This window comes from Ipomoea nil, unplaced genomic scaffold, assembly GCF_001879475.1.
Source record: "Ipomoea nil cultivar Tokyo-kokei standard unplaced genomic scaffold, Asagao_1.1 scaffold1034, whole genome shotgun sequence".
NCBI lineage: Eukaryota > Viridiplantae > Streptophyta > Magnoliopsida > Solanales > Convolvulaceae > Ipomoea > Ipomoea nil.
Genome location: NW_017617462.1, coordinates 2,290,652 through 2,306,189, shown reverse-complemented (window position 1 = coordinate 2,306,189; position 15,538 = coordinate 2,290,652). Strand labels below are relative to the sequence as shown.

The 15,538-nt window shown below is 34.0% G+C and overlaps 2 protein-coding genes and 1 non-coding gene across 7 annotated transcripts; 2 read left to right on the top strand and 1 right to left on the bottom strand.

Moving 5' to 3' along the window:
* Nucleotides 1–775: 775 nt before the first annotated feature.
* On the top strand, nucleotides 776–2,846 carry LOC109180818 (pentatricopeptide repeat-containing protein At1g05600). 4 transcript variants are annotated; one of them, XM_019330531.1, is made up of 2 exons: nucleotides 776–994; nucleotides 1,278–2,846. In XM_019330531.1, the coding sequence occupies exon 2, from the start codon at nucleotides 1,302–1,304 to the stop codon at nucleotides 2,811–2,813; it is 1,512 nt and encodes a 503-aa protein (XP_019186076.1). In that variant the 5' UTR covers nucleotides 776–994; nucleotides 1,278–1,301; the 3' UTR covers nucleotides 2,814–2,846. The 4 variants fall into 4 exon arrangements, with proteins under 4 accessions (XP_019186076.1, XP_019186074.1, XP_019186075.1 ...); XM_019330529.1 differs by having other exon boundaries at nucleotides 776–998; nucleotides 1,280–2,846; XM_019330530.1 differs by having other exon boundaries at nucleotides 776–998; nucleotides 1,256–2,846.
* A 1,878-nt stretch (nucleotides 2,847–4,724) lies between these two features.
* Nucleotides 4,725–9,303, top strand: LOC109180817 (pentatricopeptide repeat-containing protein At5g50280, chloroplastic-like). Of its 2 annotated transcripts, XM_019330527.1 has the most exons (5): nucleotides 4,725–5,010; nucleotides 5,090–5,173; nucleotides 6,384–6,690; nucleotides 6,733–7,156; nucleotides 7,427–9,303. In XM_019330527.1, exons 1-5 carry the CDS (start codon nucleotides 4,852–4,854, stop codon nucleotides 8,745–8,747), a joined length of 2,295 nt encoding a protein of 764 aa, XP_019186072.1. In that variant the 5' UTR covers nucleotides 4,725–4,851; the 3' UTR covers nucleotides 8,748–9,303. The 2 variants fall into 2 exon arrangements, with proteins under 2 accessions (XP_019186072.1, XP_019186071.1); XM_019330526.1 differs by having other exon boundaries at nucleotides 6,384–7,156.
* A 2,999-nt stretch (nucleotides 9,304–12,302) lies between these two features.
* TRNAE-CUC lies at nucleotides 12,303–12,375 on the bottom strand. The gene has a single exon. It is a non-coding gene; the product is annotated as a tRNA-Glu (tRNA).
* Nucleotides 12,376–15,538: the final 3,163 nt, after the last annotated feature.

Sequence of the window (15,538 nt, the reverse complement as noted above, 5' to 3'; positions counted from 1 at the left end):
TCGCTAGGCAAAGGGTGACATAGTTCCTCGTTGGCGTTTGTTTATTTCAGAACTTTTTTTTTTTTTTTTTTTTTTGGCCTATAAAGACTAATAAATAGAAGCCACAAACTTGAAAGTTTATTTATTGAAATAAATCAATGATTAAAGTTAATCATTAAGTATTGCAAAAATTACTTCTAAGCGTAAGTCAACCGCTTAGATTATCACCGTAATCGGCGGCCGCCTAGTCGGTCGATTAACTATTATTATTATTATTTTTTTTAAATAGATTATTTCATTCAAAATGATGTATTTTTAAACAAAATAACTCAAAATCTTTCAAACTCATGTTTTTAGGTTAATATTTAATATTTTAGTATTAACTATTAAAATATTAAATAATTTATAATTTATAATTATCTAGACCAAGCTGAAGGATCTCTCCGGCGAATCAAATTCGCCAAAGGTGTGCGTTCGTGGAATTGATGTCAACGGTTCAATCAATTACTTCTTCGGACGGTTAAAAAAAACATTCCTACGTGGTTATCAATTAAGCGGAGGAAATCCTATTTAAAAAACATAACGATTAGGCTCCCACTCAGGCAAGAACCCATTTCATATGTTAGGCGTAGCTAGTGTATTCGGCGGTTCAAAAAAAAATTTTAAAAAAAAATTTTGAAACCGAAAGAATTTTAGTATTAAAAAAAAAAAAAAACAAATTAAACAATTTTTTTTTTATTTTTTATTTTTAAAACGAGAGCGTATAGCGATTTTTTAAGTATGTGAATCATTGATTGGATTCTTGAACTAAATTAACCAATTTTTTACTTCAAGATTTTTATAGCATCTGAATAGTTGATCGGAAAACAAAAATAAGTGATGATTTCTCTCGCTCTCTCAGCAAGGCTGCAAGATTATTCTTTTTCAAAGTGAATATTACCTCACATCCAAAATTGTCCTCTGCATTTCTACTTCCCCACAAGCATTTACGCAAAGTTTCTGATACCCGTTGAAGTGAGGTAATGTTAGTTAGATGCACTGCTTTATACATACGTGCAAAGTGTTCTGTTAAACTGCGAATGCCCATAAACTGTTCGAAAAAATTTCTGACTGAATTTTTCTTCTGAATAGTTAAATTTTAGCCGTATACAAAATAACCACTGCTCTAAACTTGTTTTAGAATTGGATTGCACATGGTGTCTACTTTGAATCCTGAATTACTTTGTTGCTTGCTGCCAATTAAAGAAAATATTGTTGCTTTTATGTTTCATAGTAGGGAGTATCTTTTGACTTGTTTCAGAATCGGGTTTGTTGTTGCTGAGATGACAATAAGATGGCCAAGGCTTCTAACACCAACACAACTCTCACGGATCATTCAGAACCAGAAGAACCCACTAAGAGCCCTTGAAATCTGTAATGAAGCGAAATATAGATATCCAAAATACCATCATAATGGTTCTGTTTATGCGGCCTTGATCAACATTTTAGGAAGCTCTGGTCGGCTGACTGAGATGAAACATGTTATTAATCAGATGAAGGAAGATTCGTGCCAGTGCCATGACTCAATCTTTGTGAGTGCTATTAAAAGCTATGCAAAAGCCAAATTGATTGATGAAGCTGTTTTGCTCTTCAAAAGCCTTCGAAACTTCAATTGTGTGAATTGGACTCAATCGTTCAATACCCTGTTGGAAATATTAATAGAAGAATCTAAGCTGGATCTTGCATATCACCTCTTTCTTGAGAATTCAAGCTGCTGGGAAGTGAAGTCTCGGACTTTTTCCTTGAATTTGCTGATGGGTGCCCTTTGTCGAATCAAAAGATCTGATCTTGCTTGTCATATATTCCAAGAGATGAATTACCAAAGCTGCTATCCGGACAAGGGAAGTTATAGGATTTTGATGAGCGGACTATGTCAAGAAAAGAGGTTCAATGAGGCTATTCATTTATTGTACTCCATGTTCTGGAGGGTTTCACAAAAGGGCAGTGGTGAGGATGTTCTGATATATCGAACACTTTTGGAAGAATTGTGTGATAATGGGGATGTTGATGAGGCAGTTAAGATTCTTTCAAAGGTCTTGCATAAAGGTCTTAAGGCCCCTAAGAGACACCGCAAACAAATTGATCTCACTCAGTGCTATGACGAAGCAGATATAGATAGTTTGAAGGTACTGATCAATGACGCTTTAATCAAAGGCTTAATTCCAAGTTCTGAGAGTTACAGGGCAATGGCAATTGATTATTACAATGGAGGCAAGATTGATGAAGGTAACAAAGTGTTGAGCGAAATGTGTAATAAGGGCTTTAGACCATCAGTGGAAATTTATGAAGCTAAAGTAGCTGCGTTATTCAGAGAACATCGAGTCAATGAGGCGGTGGAAGTTGTTGACCAGGACATGGCAGGTAACAATTGTGCTCCCAGCATTATGCTATATAATGCTCTAATAAAAGGCTTGTGTGATGAAAAAAAATCAGATTTAGCCCTCAAGTATTTGGAGAAGATATGTAGGCAGGTGGGTTGTGTTGCTAATAGGGAAACTTATGAGAATTTAGTGGATGGGCTATGCCATGAGGGTAGGTATGCAAAAGCAAGTATGGTGATGGAGCAAATGTTGAATAATTCCTATTGGCCTAGAGTTGAAACTTTTAATGCTCTTATCCCAGGTCTTTGCTTGGTAGATGACTTACACAAAGCAATTGTATTGTTAGAGGAGATGATTAGTCAAGCTAAGATACCAGAACCTTCAGTTTGGCTGTCATTACTAGCTTCTATTTGCCATGACCCTGCTGAAAATCATGTTGTTTATAGACTAATGGAAAAATTAATAAGACCTTGACAATGCCTTTATTTAAAGGGTTCTTTTCTTTTATACCTTACTTTGATCTTTACTTAATGCACTGTCCTTCACATTACTCAACTGATAAGCTATAGTCATTTTCTTCTTACGGGGTGACAAGGGAAATTTGCAGCCATTATCTGAGGGTGTGCATTGAGTAAATTCTGCTTTGTGATTCTAGTCGGTAAAGGGTTTAAGGGAAACCTGCAGCCACTACCTCAAGAGTGTACACTGGGTCTGACTGGCTCAAACCATGAAAGCTAGAATTCAAATTTGTAATCTTCTTGTTACAAGTTTGTATCTTTAGTCATCTTGACTGAGTTGTCCCAAGTTTCTTCTTTCAATTCCCTGCAACCTTTATCTGTTATGAATTACTCCGGAGTAATATCTCATTTGTTCTCTTAAAATCTTATTATGCCTTTTCTTTAAACTATCATTCTCTGGTTATTAGTAGTAATCTTATTATGCCTTTTCTTTAAACTATCATTCTCTAGTTATTAGTAGTTTTTTATTATTTAGTGTCATACTTTATAGCTAGTTTCAGAAGGGTACCTTAAGCTATCCTTATTCCTGTAAATCTCTCTCACTTTTAAAAATGGATCTCACTTCCACATCACATAATTTGCAAATTATTTACTATTTACACCACATCCCTGCAAATCCAATTGACTTTCAAAAGTAGGTCCCAATATATTAAAATAATATTATTAATTTATATTAATTATATTAAAATATTATAAAGTAAAAATAAATAAATAAAATAAGTACAAAAACTGCCGCAGTATAGGGTTTGCAAATTTGCAAATCATGTTCATAAGAACAAAAAAAAAGAAGTAAAAATGATCATCATTTTGCAAATGAAACATTGGCAGGATAATCCCAGCCTTCTCTAATCTCTAGTACATCATATATATGTAGTATGTACCATCAAAAAAATATCAAATCAACAAAAAACATCAAATCAATAAATTACGTAATTAACTACAAACATATATTGAACTAGAGTTTTAACTTTAATTTACCATAAAGAAAGCTCAAAGCCTCTACTAAAGGTACGATGTAGATGAAATTCGCCAATTGACTTTAGCGAAGCAAATTAATTTAAGTTATTTATAATTTATGGATTCAAATCGAGAAAACAAATAAATAGCTCTAAACATTCGAATTCGAAACACTATTGTTACCAAGCTAACTAAAATAAATTATATTATGACTCATTATCGCATTAAACTATTGATAAATATTTTTAATATATTAAATGTAGTACCAATATATTAAAAATATGGAAAAAAAATGTAATTTTAGTCTTTCAATTGTTCCTTGTTAGCGGTTTTAGTCTCTAACTTTTACCGTTGTAATATACACTCATAACTTTTTAAAAAACTTTCAGTTTTAGTACATGGATATTTTATTACTTTTTAATATTTCTTCTTTAATTATAATTTTGTTTAGTCTCAATATTTAATTAGTACAATAAAAAGTATGATTTTAACAGGGTCATGTAAGAAAAATAAGGACGATGTATCACAATTGAAAAGGAAAATTTTAACAAAAAATGTTAACAAAATCTCTATTTTGCAGATGAAATACCAAAATTGACAATGTTATAAAGAATAAAAGTAATAAAATTTTGACAAGTATCTTGTGCTCAGATGACATATACTCATATAGTGACTTCTCCCATGTGAGAAGTCATGAGATTCATTAGGTTGAGAAAGACGTTTGAACAATACTGCAATGTAATAGAGTCAATAACATTAAAAAAAAAAATTAAAAATACAATTTCTTTGAAGAGTCAAAATTATATATTGTAATGATGAAAAGTTAAGGACTAAAATTATATTTTCTTAAAAATAAACATTCAATATATTTATATATTTCATAATTTTTCCTCGACAAATTTGCACTAAAACAGGATTATATGACTTCGTGTAGCTAACTCTTATCTTCGATTGTGATTGGTGCTCCGTCAGGATATGAAGAAGGTAGTGGTTGTAGGTGGTGACGGCGCGTGAGGAGCACTGCTTAACAACCAACAATGGAAGCTCTTGGCCTTGGCTATGGACTTCCAAACCTTTCTCTTCTCAGAAGCTATCCTCGACGACAGCAACGAAGGTCGCGGCTCTCTGGTTCAGCCAGTTGCGTCGCACTTTTAGCGCCAAGGTTTTCTCCCATGTCCGGAGCTTCAATCGCAAAGGTCTTGTTTGTCTTGTTTTTAGTTAAATATGCGTTTCAACTGTTTGTGTGCTGAAATGGTTATTTTTCTCATTTTGTAGTTTCAGCACAAAATTGGAGTAAAAATGCTAGAGTTGAAGCAAATAGAAGAGATTGGTGCTGCTAGAAAAAGAGGGGATGCTCTGGTACATTTCTTGTTCAATGGCACTTCTCTTGAAAATCTCTTTGACATATTCGTTTTTGAGATAATGCTTTATGTGATTGTGGATTTGTGGATATTGCAAAATTCCCCAATAATTTTCTTCCCTCAAAAGAAGAACAAATGTAATTGTTTCATCATAATTCAGAAAAACTGCCACTGAATATTGTTGAGATTAACAAGAAAGGGCCAAGTCCAGTACATGCCTCTCGAAAATGTGATGGTGGTATAAGGAAATAAAGTTAGCCTTCTCTACTGGCTATAGCTCGTAGTAGTGTTAGAGCCAGGTTAGGTGGAGGCCGGTAATGGGCCAATTGGTGGTTAGGGGATTGTTGGGCAGAGGTCGGTAAAGGGTCAAGTCCAACACCCTGCCTCTCGAAAATGTGATGGCAGTAGGAATTAAAGTTGTGCTTTCGCTAGTAGCTTTAGCTTGCTTTTGGCGTAGTGGTAAGCGTTTGATCCTAACAAATATATTATATTTGAGTGAGCCTGAGGGTTATGGGCATCAATCTGCCATTGACTAAGCACCAAATGAAATCTTTGAGCTTAACAGGGGCAGCCTAGGAGAAACCTTGATGTTCTAAACTGGTTAGGAAAGCTCTATAGCTAAACATCTCTTACCTGCCTAATGCCCAAACTATAACCTGAGGAAATATATGGAAATGATTAGTGTGTGAAGAAATGATCTCTCTGCCTTTTATATTATGTAGAAAAAGAAAATCCCAATGAATAGGATTTCTAGTATGATGATAGAGTAAAAAGATGAAGGTGATTTGAGCTTGTTCACAGAGGTAACACTACAATTATTTTTTGTCTAAGAAAAATTCCTCACCAGGTTACCATCTGTATCCTTATAAATGTGCAAAAAGCTGTCTGCACTGAACCTTAATCTCTACACACTACGGGTCATGCCTACAAATAAAATCACATGTTGAAATCTAGACTTTTTGCAAGCTCTTCTGTAGATCTGTGTCACTGTATGCTGTAAGCCTGTAGCTGTTGTTTTGTTAAAATATCTTTATCGTATTACTGCTTCAGTGCTTGTTTTCAGACTTTTGAGCATTTTATCTCTGGGTTTTGTTTGTATAAACAATTATAAAATGAACAAATGGAAAAGGACCCCAATGTGCCTCACTTATCACCTTCTATCTTCATTCTATCTTCCGAATTGTCATGATTTTAAGTACTGCTTGCAGGCATGTGTGAATGGCTCTTCAACATCCTCTATTTTTCTTCATTTTCTCCTAGAAGAAGAAGATGAAGATGTAGATGAAGAAGAAGAAGAAGAAAAAGAAGAGGAAGAGGAAGAGGAAGAGGAAGAAGAAAGGTTAATCTCAAAAATAAATGACCCAATTATGAATTTCTTCAAGACACGGGTAGAGAATCCGGACTCAGTTCCTGATGCGGATCATCATGGCAAGTTCTCTCTCAGTAAGAATCGCAAAACCTCTTGGCACCTTTCTCCAAGCATTGGTTCAACTATAGAAAATGAAGAAAAAGGAGGAGGAGGGGGAGGAGAAGAAGAAGAAGAAGAAGAAGAAGAAGAAGAAGAAGAAGAAGAAGATAATGATGAAATTGAGAAACTCCAAACTGACCTTCCTATTACAAAAGTTGGGGGAGTTGTTGGTGAAATTCTGGAAAAGGCTAGGAGTTTACCGGAAAATGTGACATTTGGGGAGGTTTTAAGGGAGTTTGAAGGGAGGATTGGGGAGAAGGAGTGCGTGGAGGTGTTGGGGCTTCTGGGAGAAAAGGGTTTGCTCAAGGGCTGCCTATACTTTTTTGAATGGATGAGGTTGAATGAGCCTTCACTCCTTACGCCTCGGGCATGTACAGTTCTGTTTCCAATACTTGGGAGGGCTGGGATGGGCAATGAGTTAATACTTCTATTCAGAAGCTTGCCAAATCACAAGCCATTCAGGAATGTTCATATTTATAATGCTGCTATTTCCGGGCTTTTGAGCTCTCATCGGTAATATTTCTATTGCATTTCTGCTGTGCACTGTATCATGCGGTTAACTTAGGCAAAATCCCATTATTTTTTATTTAGTTTTCTTAGTGACATTTTTGCTGCATTTACTAATTTATCTACATTTTATTTAAACAAAAACTTTGCATTTGTGGAATGCAAGTAACATCAGCACTCAGCTGAGCAGTTTCTTGCATATGGCGTTTTAACCTAGTGACTTATGTTAGACCATCCCTAGAAACTGAGTTGGACTTTCTCTTGGTTTAATCATAGGTACAATGATGCCTGGGGAGTCTATGAGATGATGCAAACGAATAATGTTCAACCGGATCGTGTGACCTGTTCCATACTTATTACAGTAATGAGGAAAATGGGAAGCACTGCCAAGGAAGCCTGGCAGATCTTTGAAAAAATGAATAAGAAAGGGGCCATGTGGAGTCTTGAAGCCGTAGGTGCTTTGGTTAAATCATTTTGTGATGAGGGGCTTAAGAGGGAAGCCCTAATTATCCAATCTGAAATGGAGAAAAGGGGGATCTCTTCAAATGCTATTGTATATAATACTATAATGGATGCTTATAGTAAATCAAACCAAATTGAAGAAGCTGAGGGTCTGTTGGCTGAGATGAAGATGAAAGGAATATCACCCACATCAGCCACTTATAACATTTTAATGGATGCATATAGCAGAAGGATGCAGCCTGATATAGTTGAGAAGCTACTAGAAGAGATGGAAAATACCGGGTTGGAGCCAAATGTAAAATCCTATACATGCCTCATTAGTGCATATGGCAGGCAGAAGAAGATGGGTGACCGGGCTGCTGATGCTTTCTTGAGAATGAAAAAGGTTGGTATAAAACCAAATTCTCATTCATATGCAGCTCTTATTCATGCTTATTCAGTCAGTGGGTGGCATGAGAAGGCTTATATCGCTTTTAAGAATATGCTAAGGGAAGGAATAAAACCCTCAATACAAGCTTACACTGCTTTGCTTGATGCATTTCGGCGTTCGGGTGACACAGAAACACTAATGGAAATTTGGAAAATGATGATCAAAGATAGAATTCAAGGGACTAGGGTAACTTTCAATACTCTTCTCGATGGATTTGCTAAACAAGGTCACTATGTTGAAGCAAGAGATGTTATATGTGAGTTCGGAAAGGTTGGGTTGCAACCAACAGTTATGACATATAATATGTTGATGAATGCATATGCAAGGGGAGGGCAAGAATCGAAATTGCCACAGCTTCTGGAAGAAATGGCAGCACATAATCTAAAACCTGATTCGGTTACCTATGCCACAATGATATATGCCTATATCCGTGTTCGAGATTTCAAGAGAGCATTTTATTATCACAAGAAGATGGTTCAAAGTGGGGAAGTTCCTGATGCCAAATTATATCAGAAGCTCCGGACAATATTGGATGAAAAAGCTGCCATTAAGAACAGGAAGGATAGGAGTGCTTTGAAGGGCATTATTAGAAGCAACATGGGTGTACTGAAGCAGAAGAAAAGGAAAAAAGATGAGTTCTGGAAATATAAAAAGAATCGATCAAGAAATGATCAAACAGCTCAATATCAACGGAAAATGTTCTGATTGGCTTCCTTCTTCGATCACTATCGGGGTAATCCCTTTTCAGTTGCGCTTGATGGATATATTGTTTCATATATAATACTTATATGCTACTAATGGGGTATAAAAGGAAATATCAGCATGTTGACAAGGAGGGTGGGGAGGTTCTGAAATTCTTTCCAAGTGGAACTGCTGACAAGAGCCAAGCAGTGGTTGGGTGTAATTGCTCCTATTAGCTTGCAGCCATTCCTTGATAAAGGATTTCTTGTAAGATTTTCCTAGTATTTTTCATTCATTGCTTCTTTATGTTTGTGGTCGCATCATTTTTCACATGGGTTTTTAGTCACCTTAACCGAAAAGCCCAGAGGGTGGCCAAGTATCATGTATATGGTTCCAAGTTCATAGGAATAATTATTAATTATAAAGTCACCCCTAGAACTCTAGAAGGTTAGAATTTCTGCTATAATCGCTCCATGTACATGTTTTTTTAAAACATATTTTTGTGTTGTCAATGTAATCTAGGCCAAAAGAGTAGGTTAATAGAGTTGTTTTGGAATGGACTTAATTCCAATTTTGCTTCTTGACTATTGCATTTTCACTTTTGATTCTTGAGTTTAAAATTAATCAAACTTTATTCTTAATTATTAAAGATGTTATTTGTAGTTTTCAATTATTAAAAGTGGTATATCTGGAGCTATTGGGTCTGGACCCTAGGGTAGTTAGGTGACTTAGGTCAGGGAGTAGAGATCTATGGGTTAATTACGTTCGTTAAATAATTGGAGTCTATGACCAAAGTCTTTTGGCCTAAATTGGATTGAGAAATACAATTGGGAAGGGCCAAAGTGTAAGGATTGAAGGGGTGAGGTGTGAAAAGTATAGGGCGCTAAACTGTAAAGACGAGAAAAAGAGCGCTAAGGGTGTGTTTGGCGATACGAAAATTGAACAAAAAGGGAAAAAGGACCAAGGGAGGAGGAGGGCCGGTTTTGCCACTTGCTTACCTGTACCCATAAGTTTTTATGGATAACTATGGAATGTGATGCTGCTTTAGTTAGGGTGACCTTGCTTGTTATAGCTTTCTTGTTGCAATTCTCTGCTCATTATAGATTCAATTAACGAGTAATTGTGTGCCACCTTAACAATTTAACTGCACTGAGATTGATATTGGTTGGTGGTGATCTGTGCTATATGAATCAATTTTGATGTCTTTCAATTAAGAAAAGGTTGTTACCCCATTCTGCATTTTGATTCATTTATTATTTATTTACATACAAGTCAAGGTGCAGCTACTAGAGAAACGAAACTAACTTCAAATATAGAAAATTTTCTTATTTACTTTCTTTGAGACCTTTCTAACTAGTGAGTTCTGATAGTTGATTTTGCATTCTTAATTTCTTGTTGACATGAGATAGGCTGGAGTTTAATTTCTTGTTGACATGACTCATGAGATAGGCTGGAGGGGAAAAGTGACACTATTATTTGATTGATGAAATGTGATGGTAAAACGATCAATTACATAATATGGGCACATCTATTAGCAAATATTTCCGTCCTCTTAGATTCTCTTATGTCAGTTCACACAAATTTTCCTCACCTTATATTTTCTCTCAGTATTTTTCCTTATCTTGTTTGTCCAAGATTTATGGGATATGATGATATTAGCCTTTGAATTTGTTGCTAATGCTCTGACATCTATGAAAGGTGCTTTGGACTAAATGTTGGTACCTTATGGTGAATACATATTACTAAGTATTGCATGATGACTCAGCTAGATTTGAAATTGAGATAAAATATGTTATTGGGGCTGCTACTAAATGGGATTTACTCTATTCAGTTCATTGCAATAGTTGACACTCAGGTTCTGTCATCCAACATAATAACATCTCTAGTTTACTCTGAAGGCCGACTTCAATGCAGCTAAAATTTTGAACTTTGCTCTTTTGTGGGATGTGGTATGCATATGGACATTTTATTGTAAAAGAATTACGTGAAACTAAATAAGAATGCTATAACTAAAGTAAAAACAATGGAAAGCATCTAAGGAATTATTATTATTATTTTAAAAAATTATCAGTTCTAAGCTAAAGGAATCTACAATAGTGGATTTTGGATGATTATTGCAGGTTTCTAAGCATATGTGGAAGAGAGTGTGAATGGTTTTACTGCAAAGCGTTGATTTTTAATCAGACTTGTGGTACCCACAAAGGAAAAAAAAAAATCACGCCCTGATTGCGTGAAGAGCAACTACAATGCCTAGCCGTGCGTGTTAATCTAAAGTTTTTTTTTTTTTTTTTTTTTTTTCTCTCATCTTCTCTTTCCTAGTCACACTTGCAAAAACTTCTCAAAAACTATGTCTATTGAGGATGCTCTAACGAACCAGAAGAGTGGTCACATATTTGATGAGATGACCCATAAGAAAATAACATCAAGAAAATAATTAGCGTATGTTTGGTTCGCACAAGGAATCAGAATCGGAATCGGTATGGGAATCAAATAATTGATAATGGTAATGGGTTTTGGTGTGAGTATGGTAGTAGGAATCAGAACCGGAATCGGTATGGGAATCAACTACGCTTCATTAAAGATGGAGAAGAAGTGAAGACAATTTTGAGCCTCAGCAAAAGCGCACTAAGAAACATTAATTTAATCTTCTCAAATTAGTACTCTTTTTTCAACTGTTTTCTTCCGGTGGTTGATGATTATAGAAAGTCAGATTTAGTTAGTGGTTTATTTGTTTTTACTTACTTTAGTTATAATTTAACTATTTTCAATTTCTTTATCTTGTATTAAAATAAGAGATTTTAGCATCTTTGTCTCTCATTATTATATGACTACTTTAACCAATTAAGGAACACTAATTAAAAAATGCACACTGGGCATTGGTCTAATCGCGGAACGCGTGTGTGCTAACTAGTAATAATAATTTAATAAACTCCAAAGGAAATTTAGATTGTTCGCCCATGAGAATCAAAATCGGAATAAGAATCAAATGCTTGGTAATGATAATAGATTTTGGTGAAAGTATTTTAAATGTTTGGTAGTAGGGTAGAATTGGAATGATTACCAATGTTGTTGTTTGGTTATGTATGATCCTATAATGGGAATAAAAGTTTTAAAAATACAAGAACAAAAAATTAAGACAATTTATTCTAATATAAAGACATCCAAAGCACCAAAAAATAAAATAAAATAAAATAAAAATCTAAAAGCACTAATCTAAACATAAAAGAAACCCTCATTTTATTAGGAAGGATAATAATGGAATGAAACCCTTATTTTATTAGGGAATGAATTTTCTAATTAAGGGGTAATCAAATTCATAATAATGTTCTAAAAATCGATCAATCAAACAATAACAATAACTTTAATTCTCATTCTTGATAGCTAAAACAATGAACCAAACACATCCTTAGTTGTCTAACTCTGGTTATTCAACTTTTGGCCTACGGCCATCTCTCCATTTAATTCCTTAGAATGTGTAAATATTTATTCCTTCCACATACTAATACACGTACACGTGATTGTACTGAATCGTATCAAGGCAGGATAAGACATGGACGCCTTGGACGCAAAAGTTTAAAATTCCGTTGCCGGGAATCGAACCCGGGTCTCTCGGGTGAGAGCCGAGTATCCTAACCAACTAGACTACAACGGATTGATGTTAAATTGCTTTCTGTAATCATTTTATATCTTAAGAATGAAAGATTCCATTTAATCAACCATGTTAATTTGCTGTTGTAGAAACAATTTTTCCATAATTTTTTAAAAAACTTTTCACCCCTATTGATCTCTCAAAATTTTTAAATCCACCAAATTCAATCCAAAATATTTAATATCATCATTTTTACCAAAAGTCACCACTTTTCACATGAAGTATTTTGGATGTTTTTAGCTAATTTTAGTTGACTCAAATTTTTTTTTTAAATCAAAATAATATTCGATAATTAAAACCAAAAATATCGCTATAGTCAGAAAACTAAAAGTAGAATGAACTCAATGATAAAATTACAAGCTACGTGTTGAATCAATTAAGCTATGGTTTCACTTGTTTGAATATTATTATACATGTTTAAATGACATTTTAATTTTTACGTCATATTTCTTATGAACGAAAATGAATTAAAGTGGGTACTATATACTGTGGATGAAAGCTCTCTTAGTCATGTGCTTGCCTTAGTAGAATTATTAGTGGAAGACAAATGGCTTATTTTATAATGCTAGAATCGCCATTATATTGTTGTTCATCGTTAATCACCTATTGTTTTATACTTATTGTCAACATTTGGTTCAAACATAGAAATTAGAATGAATTTTAGAATAATTATTTTGACATTTTTTGTAAAATTAAAAAGGTAAATGTCTGACTGTAGACACCAAAAATTTGAAGTCGACAAATAGGCCGATTAAATTATTATTGGGCCCAATTTCGAGGTTGATTATTGGAGCAATTTAATTAATTGGGTCATGATAATTAAATTAATTTAATTAGTCCAATTAAATTTGGTCTTGGATTATTGAATTAATTAATTAATCCTAGCTCAATTCATATTTGAATTTAATAATAATTATAATTATAATTTAAATATAATTTTATTATATTTCAATCCGATAATTATAATTTAATTTAAATTTGAATTTGAATTTGAGGATAGAATCTTGAATCAAGTGAATCCGATAATTATAATTTAATTTGAATTTGAATTTAAATTAGATGATAGAATCTTGAATCTTGACTTGATTTTAACAAGGTTCATTTTAAATAATTTATCTTAAGTATAAATATTAGATGAGTTTGTTGAGGGATGGAAGTTATAGTTTTCATTATAAATAGAGCTTCCACTCCATTTTTTAAAGCACACCTTGAAAACATTAAAGACACAACTTGAAGACTTGAAGCATTTGAAGCCTTGAAGATATAGAAGGCATTTTCTGCTGAAGACCACTTGAATCCCGGAGGCACACGTCGCTTGAATCCCAGATGCCACGCCACTTGAATTCCGGAAGCACTTTAGTAAAACCCGAAGAATCAGAGGACTACACAGAGATTTTGTACCCACATCTTAAATCATACATACTGTAACCCGATTTTGTTATATATGAAATATATAAAAACGCAGCACACAGTGATGTTGAAACCAACGTTGTAACATAACTGATCTGTAACGCAGTTCGGGTAAACAACCCTAATCTGCGAGGCACTTCTCAATTTGAGAATTTGCCTAAATCCACTAAAAGCTCAGTATTTAAAGTACATTGTTTGGAATCCGAAATTACACAATAGAAAGATATTCCCTATCACACTATTGTAACCTAAACACATGTACTACTTTCTTGGCGATTTGGATATCTCTTATCAATGACTCTCGTACCTCACAAGTTAGATCTTGAAAGCTTGTTTGTTGTGTTGTAGAGCTGCTTCTTTTATAGGGGTAAGAGTCTTAAGTTGGATATGAGTAGAATTGCTATTCCTAATCAAACTAGGAATAGAGATCCTAATTCCTGCTTGATTTAGTAAACCCTTTTTGCTTATAACTTTGACAAATTATTTCAAGTCAACACTCTCCCCCTTTGTCAAATTTTTGGTGTACACAGAATAGAGGTTTTACTGGCCTGCTTGATTGTTACTTTGTTAGCTCAAAACATTGATTGTTCTCAAGAGACGCAAGAACAGATCTAGAAATTATAGTAGCATATTTTCATAAACTCAAAAGTCATATGCATGCATATGCACAAAAATACCAGAATAGCATATACACAGAATACCAGGGCGGGACAGTAAACACAAATAGACAGTAAACACAAATAACAAATATCTGTGTTTGTTCTCCCCTTTTTTTTTGCTAAAAACCTATTGAGGGTGTTGAAACAACGGTTTCAACACCTTCATCATGATCTGCCCTCTGACTCTGCTGAGGGTGTTGAAATAGCGGTTTCAACACCTTCATCTTGATTTCCCCTCTGACTTTCTTCTTCATTTTCTTCTCCAACCCCTTCTTCATCTTCTTGGTCTCCCTCCTGATTCTCTTCTTCATTTTCTGACTTTAGAACTTTTAGCCAATCAAGTATTTCTGCTTTTTCTTCTTTGATTTCCATGTGTTTCCTTAGGACCTGTTTCTCTAAGGCCTCTAATTCGGTCAATCTTCTTTCAAAGTAGTTTATCAGTGTTTTGTGATCGAGTGGATTGTCCTTTGGTGCTGAGGTTTTCAGGTCATTCTGGTGACTTCCCTTTTTCAACTTTATAGTCATGTTGATGCTTTTGACTGGAGTTTTTGGACCATGGGATTTGAGACTAAATAAAATTGAAATTGGAATAAAATTTTAATTTAATTTTTTATAATAGATTCAACAAACACTAAAAATGTAATCTTTATTGAGCTCTAGATTGGTAGTAGTTTTTTTTTTCTTTGAATCTAATGCTCGATAAAAAAACCCCTTTAGTGCTGGTTGAATCCATTATAATTATAATTATTAAAATAATATTTTATTCCTATTTTAATTTTAAATACTTCAAACATTTTCAATGTGCAACATGAGTGTGAGAGTAATGTGGTTTTTAATGAGGTGTAAATTAGTAGAAGTTATAGTTGTTACATGTAACTTTTGTGTGTGTATATGCTAAAATCTTATGTGGGATCATTTCATAGGTCTCAATTTGTGAGACGAGTAGGGTCATGAGAATTTGGGTCTTATGATATATATGGATTTAGTAATATTATTTAATATTTATATTTATTACAAATTGCCTATAGAAATTTGCTAAAGTGTTATATATAAGGCTAGAGTATTTGTTATAGAATAAATGACTGATTTGGTCCCTC

What these genes read in the sequence shown, in the direction of transcription:
- LOC109180818 (XM_019330531.1), top strand. Translation starts at nt 1,302, where the DNA reads ATGACAATAAGATGGCCAAGGCTTCTAACACCAACACAACTCTCACGG.
- LOC109180817 (XM_019330526.1), top strand. Translation starts at nt 4,852, where the DNA reads ATGGAAGCTCTTGGCCTTGGCTATGGACTTCCAAACCTTTCTCTTCTC. An exon ending in CCGGAGCTTCAATCGCAAAG is followed by an intron (nt 5,011 to 5,089) that starts GTCTTGTTTGTC and finishes CTCATTTTGTAG; the next exon opens with TTTCAGCACAAAATTGGAGT. An exon ending in GAAAAAGAGGGGATGCTCTG is followed by an intron (nt 5,174 to 6,383) that starts GTACATTTCTTG and finishes TACTGCTTGCAG; the next exon opens with GCATGTGTGAATGGCTCTTC.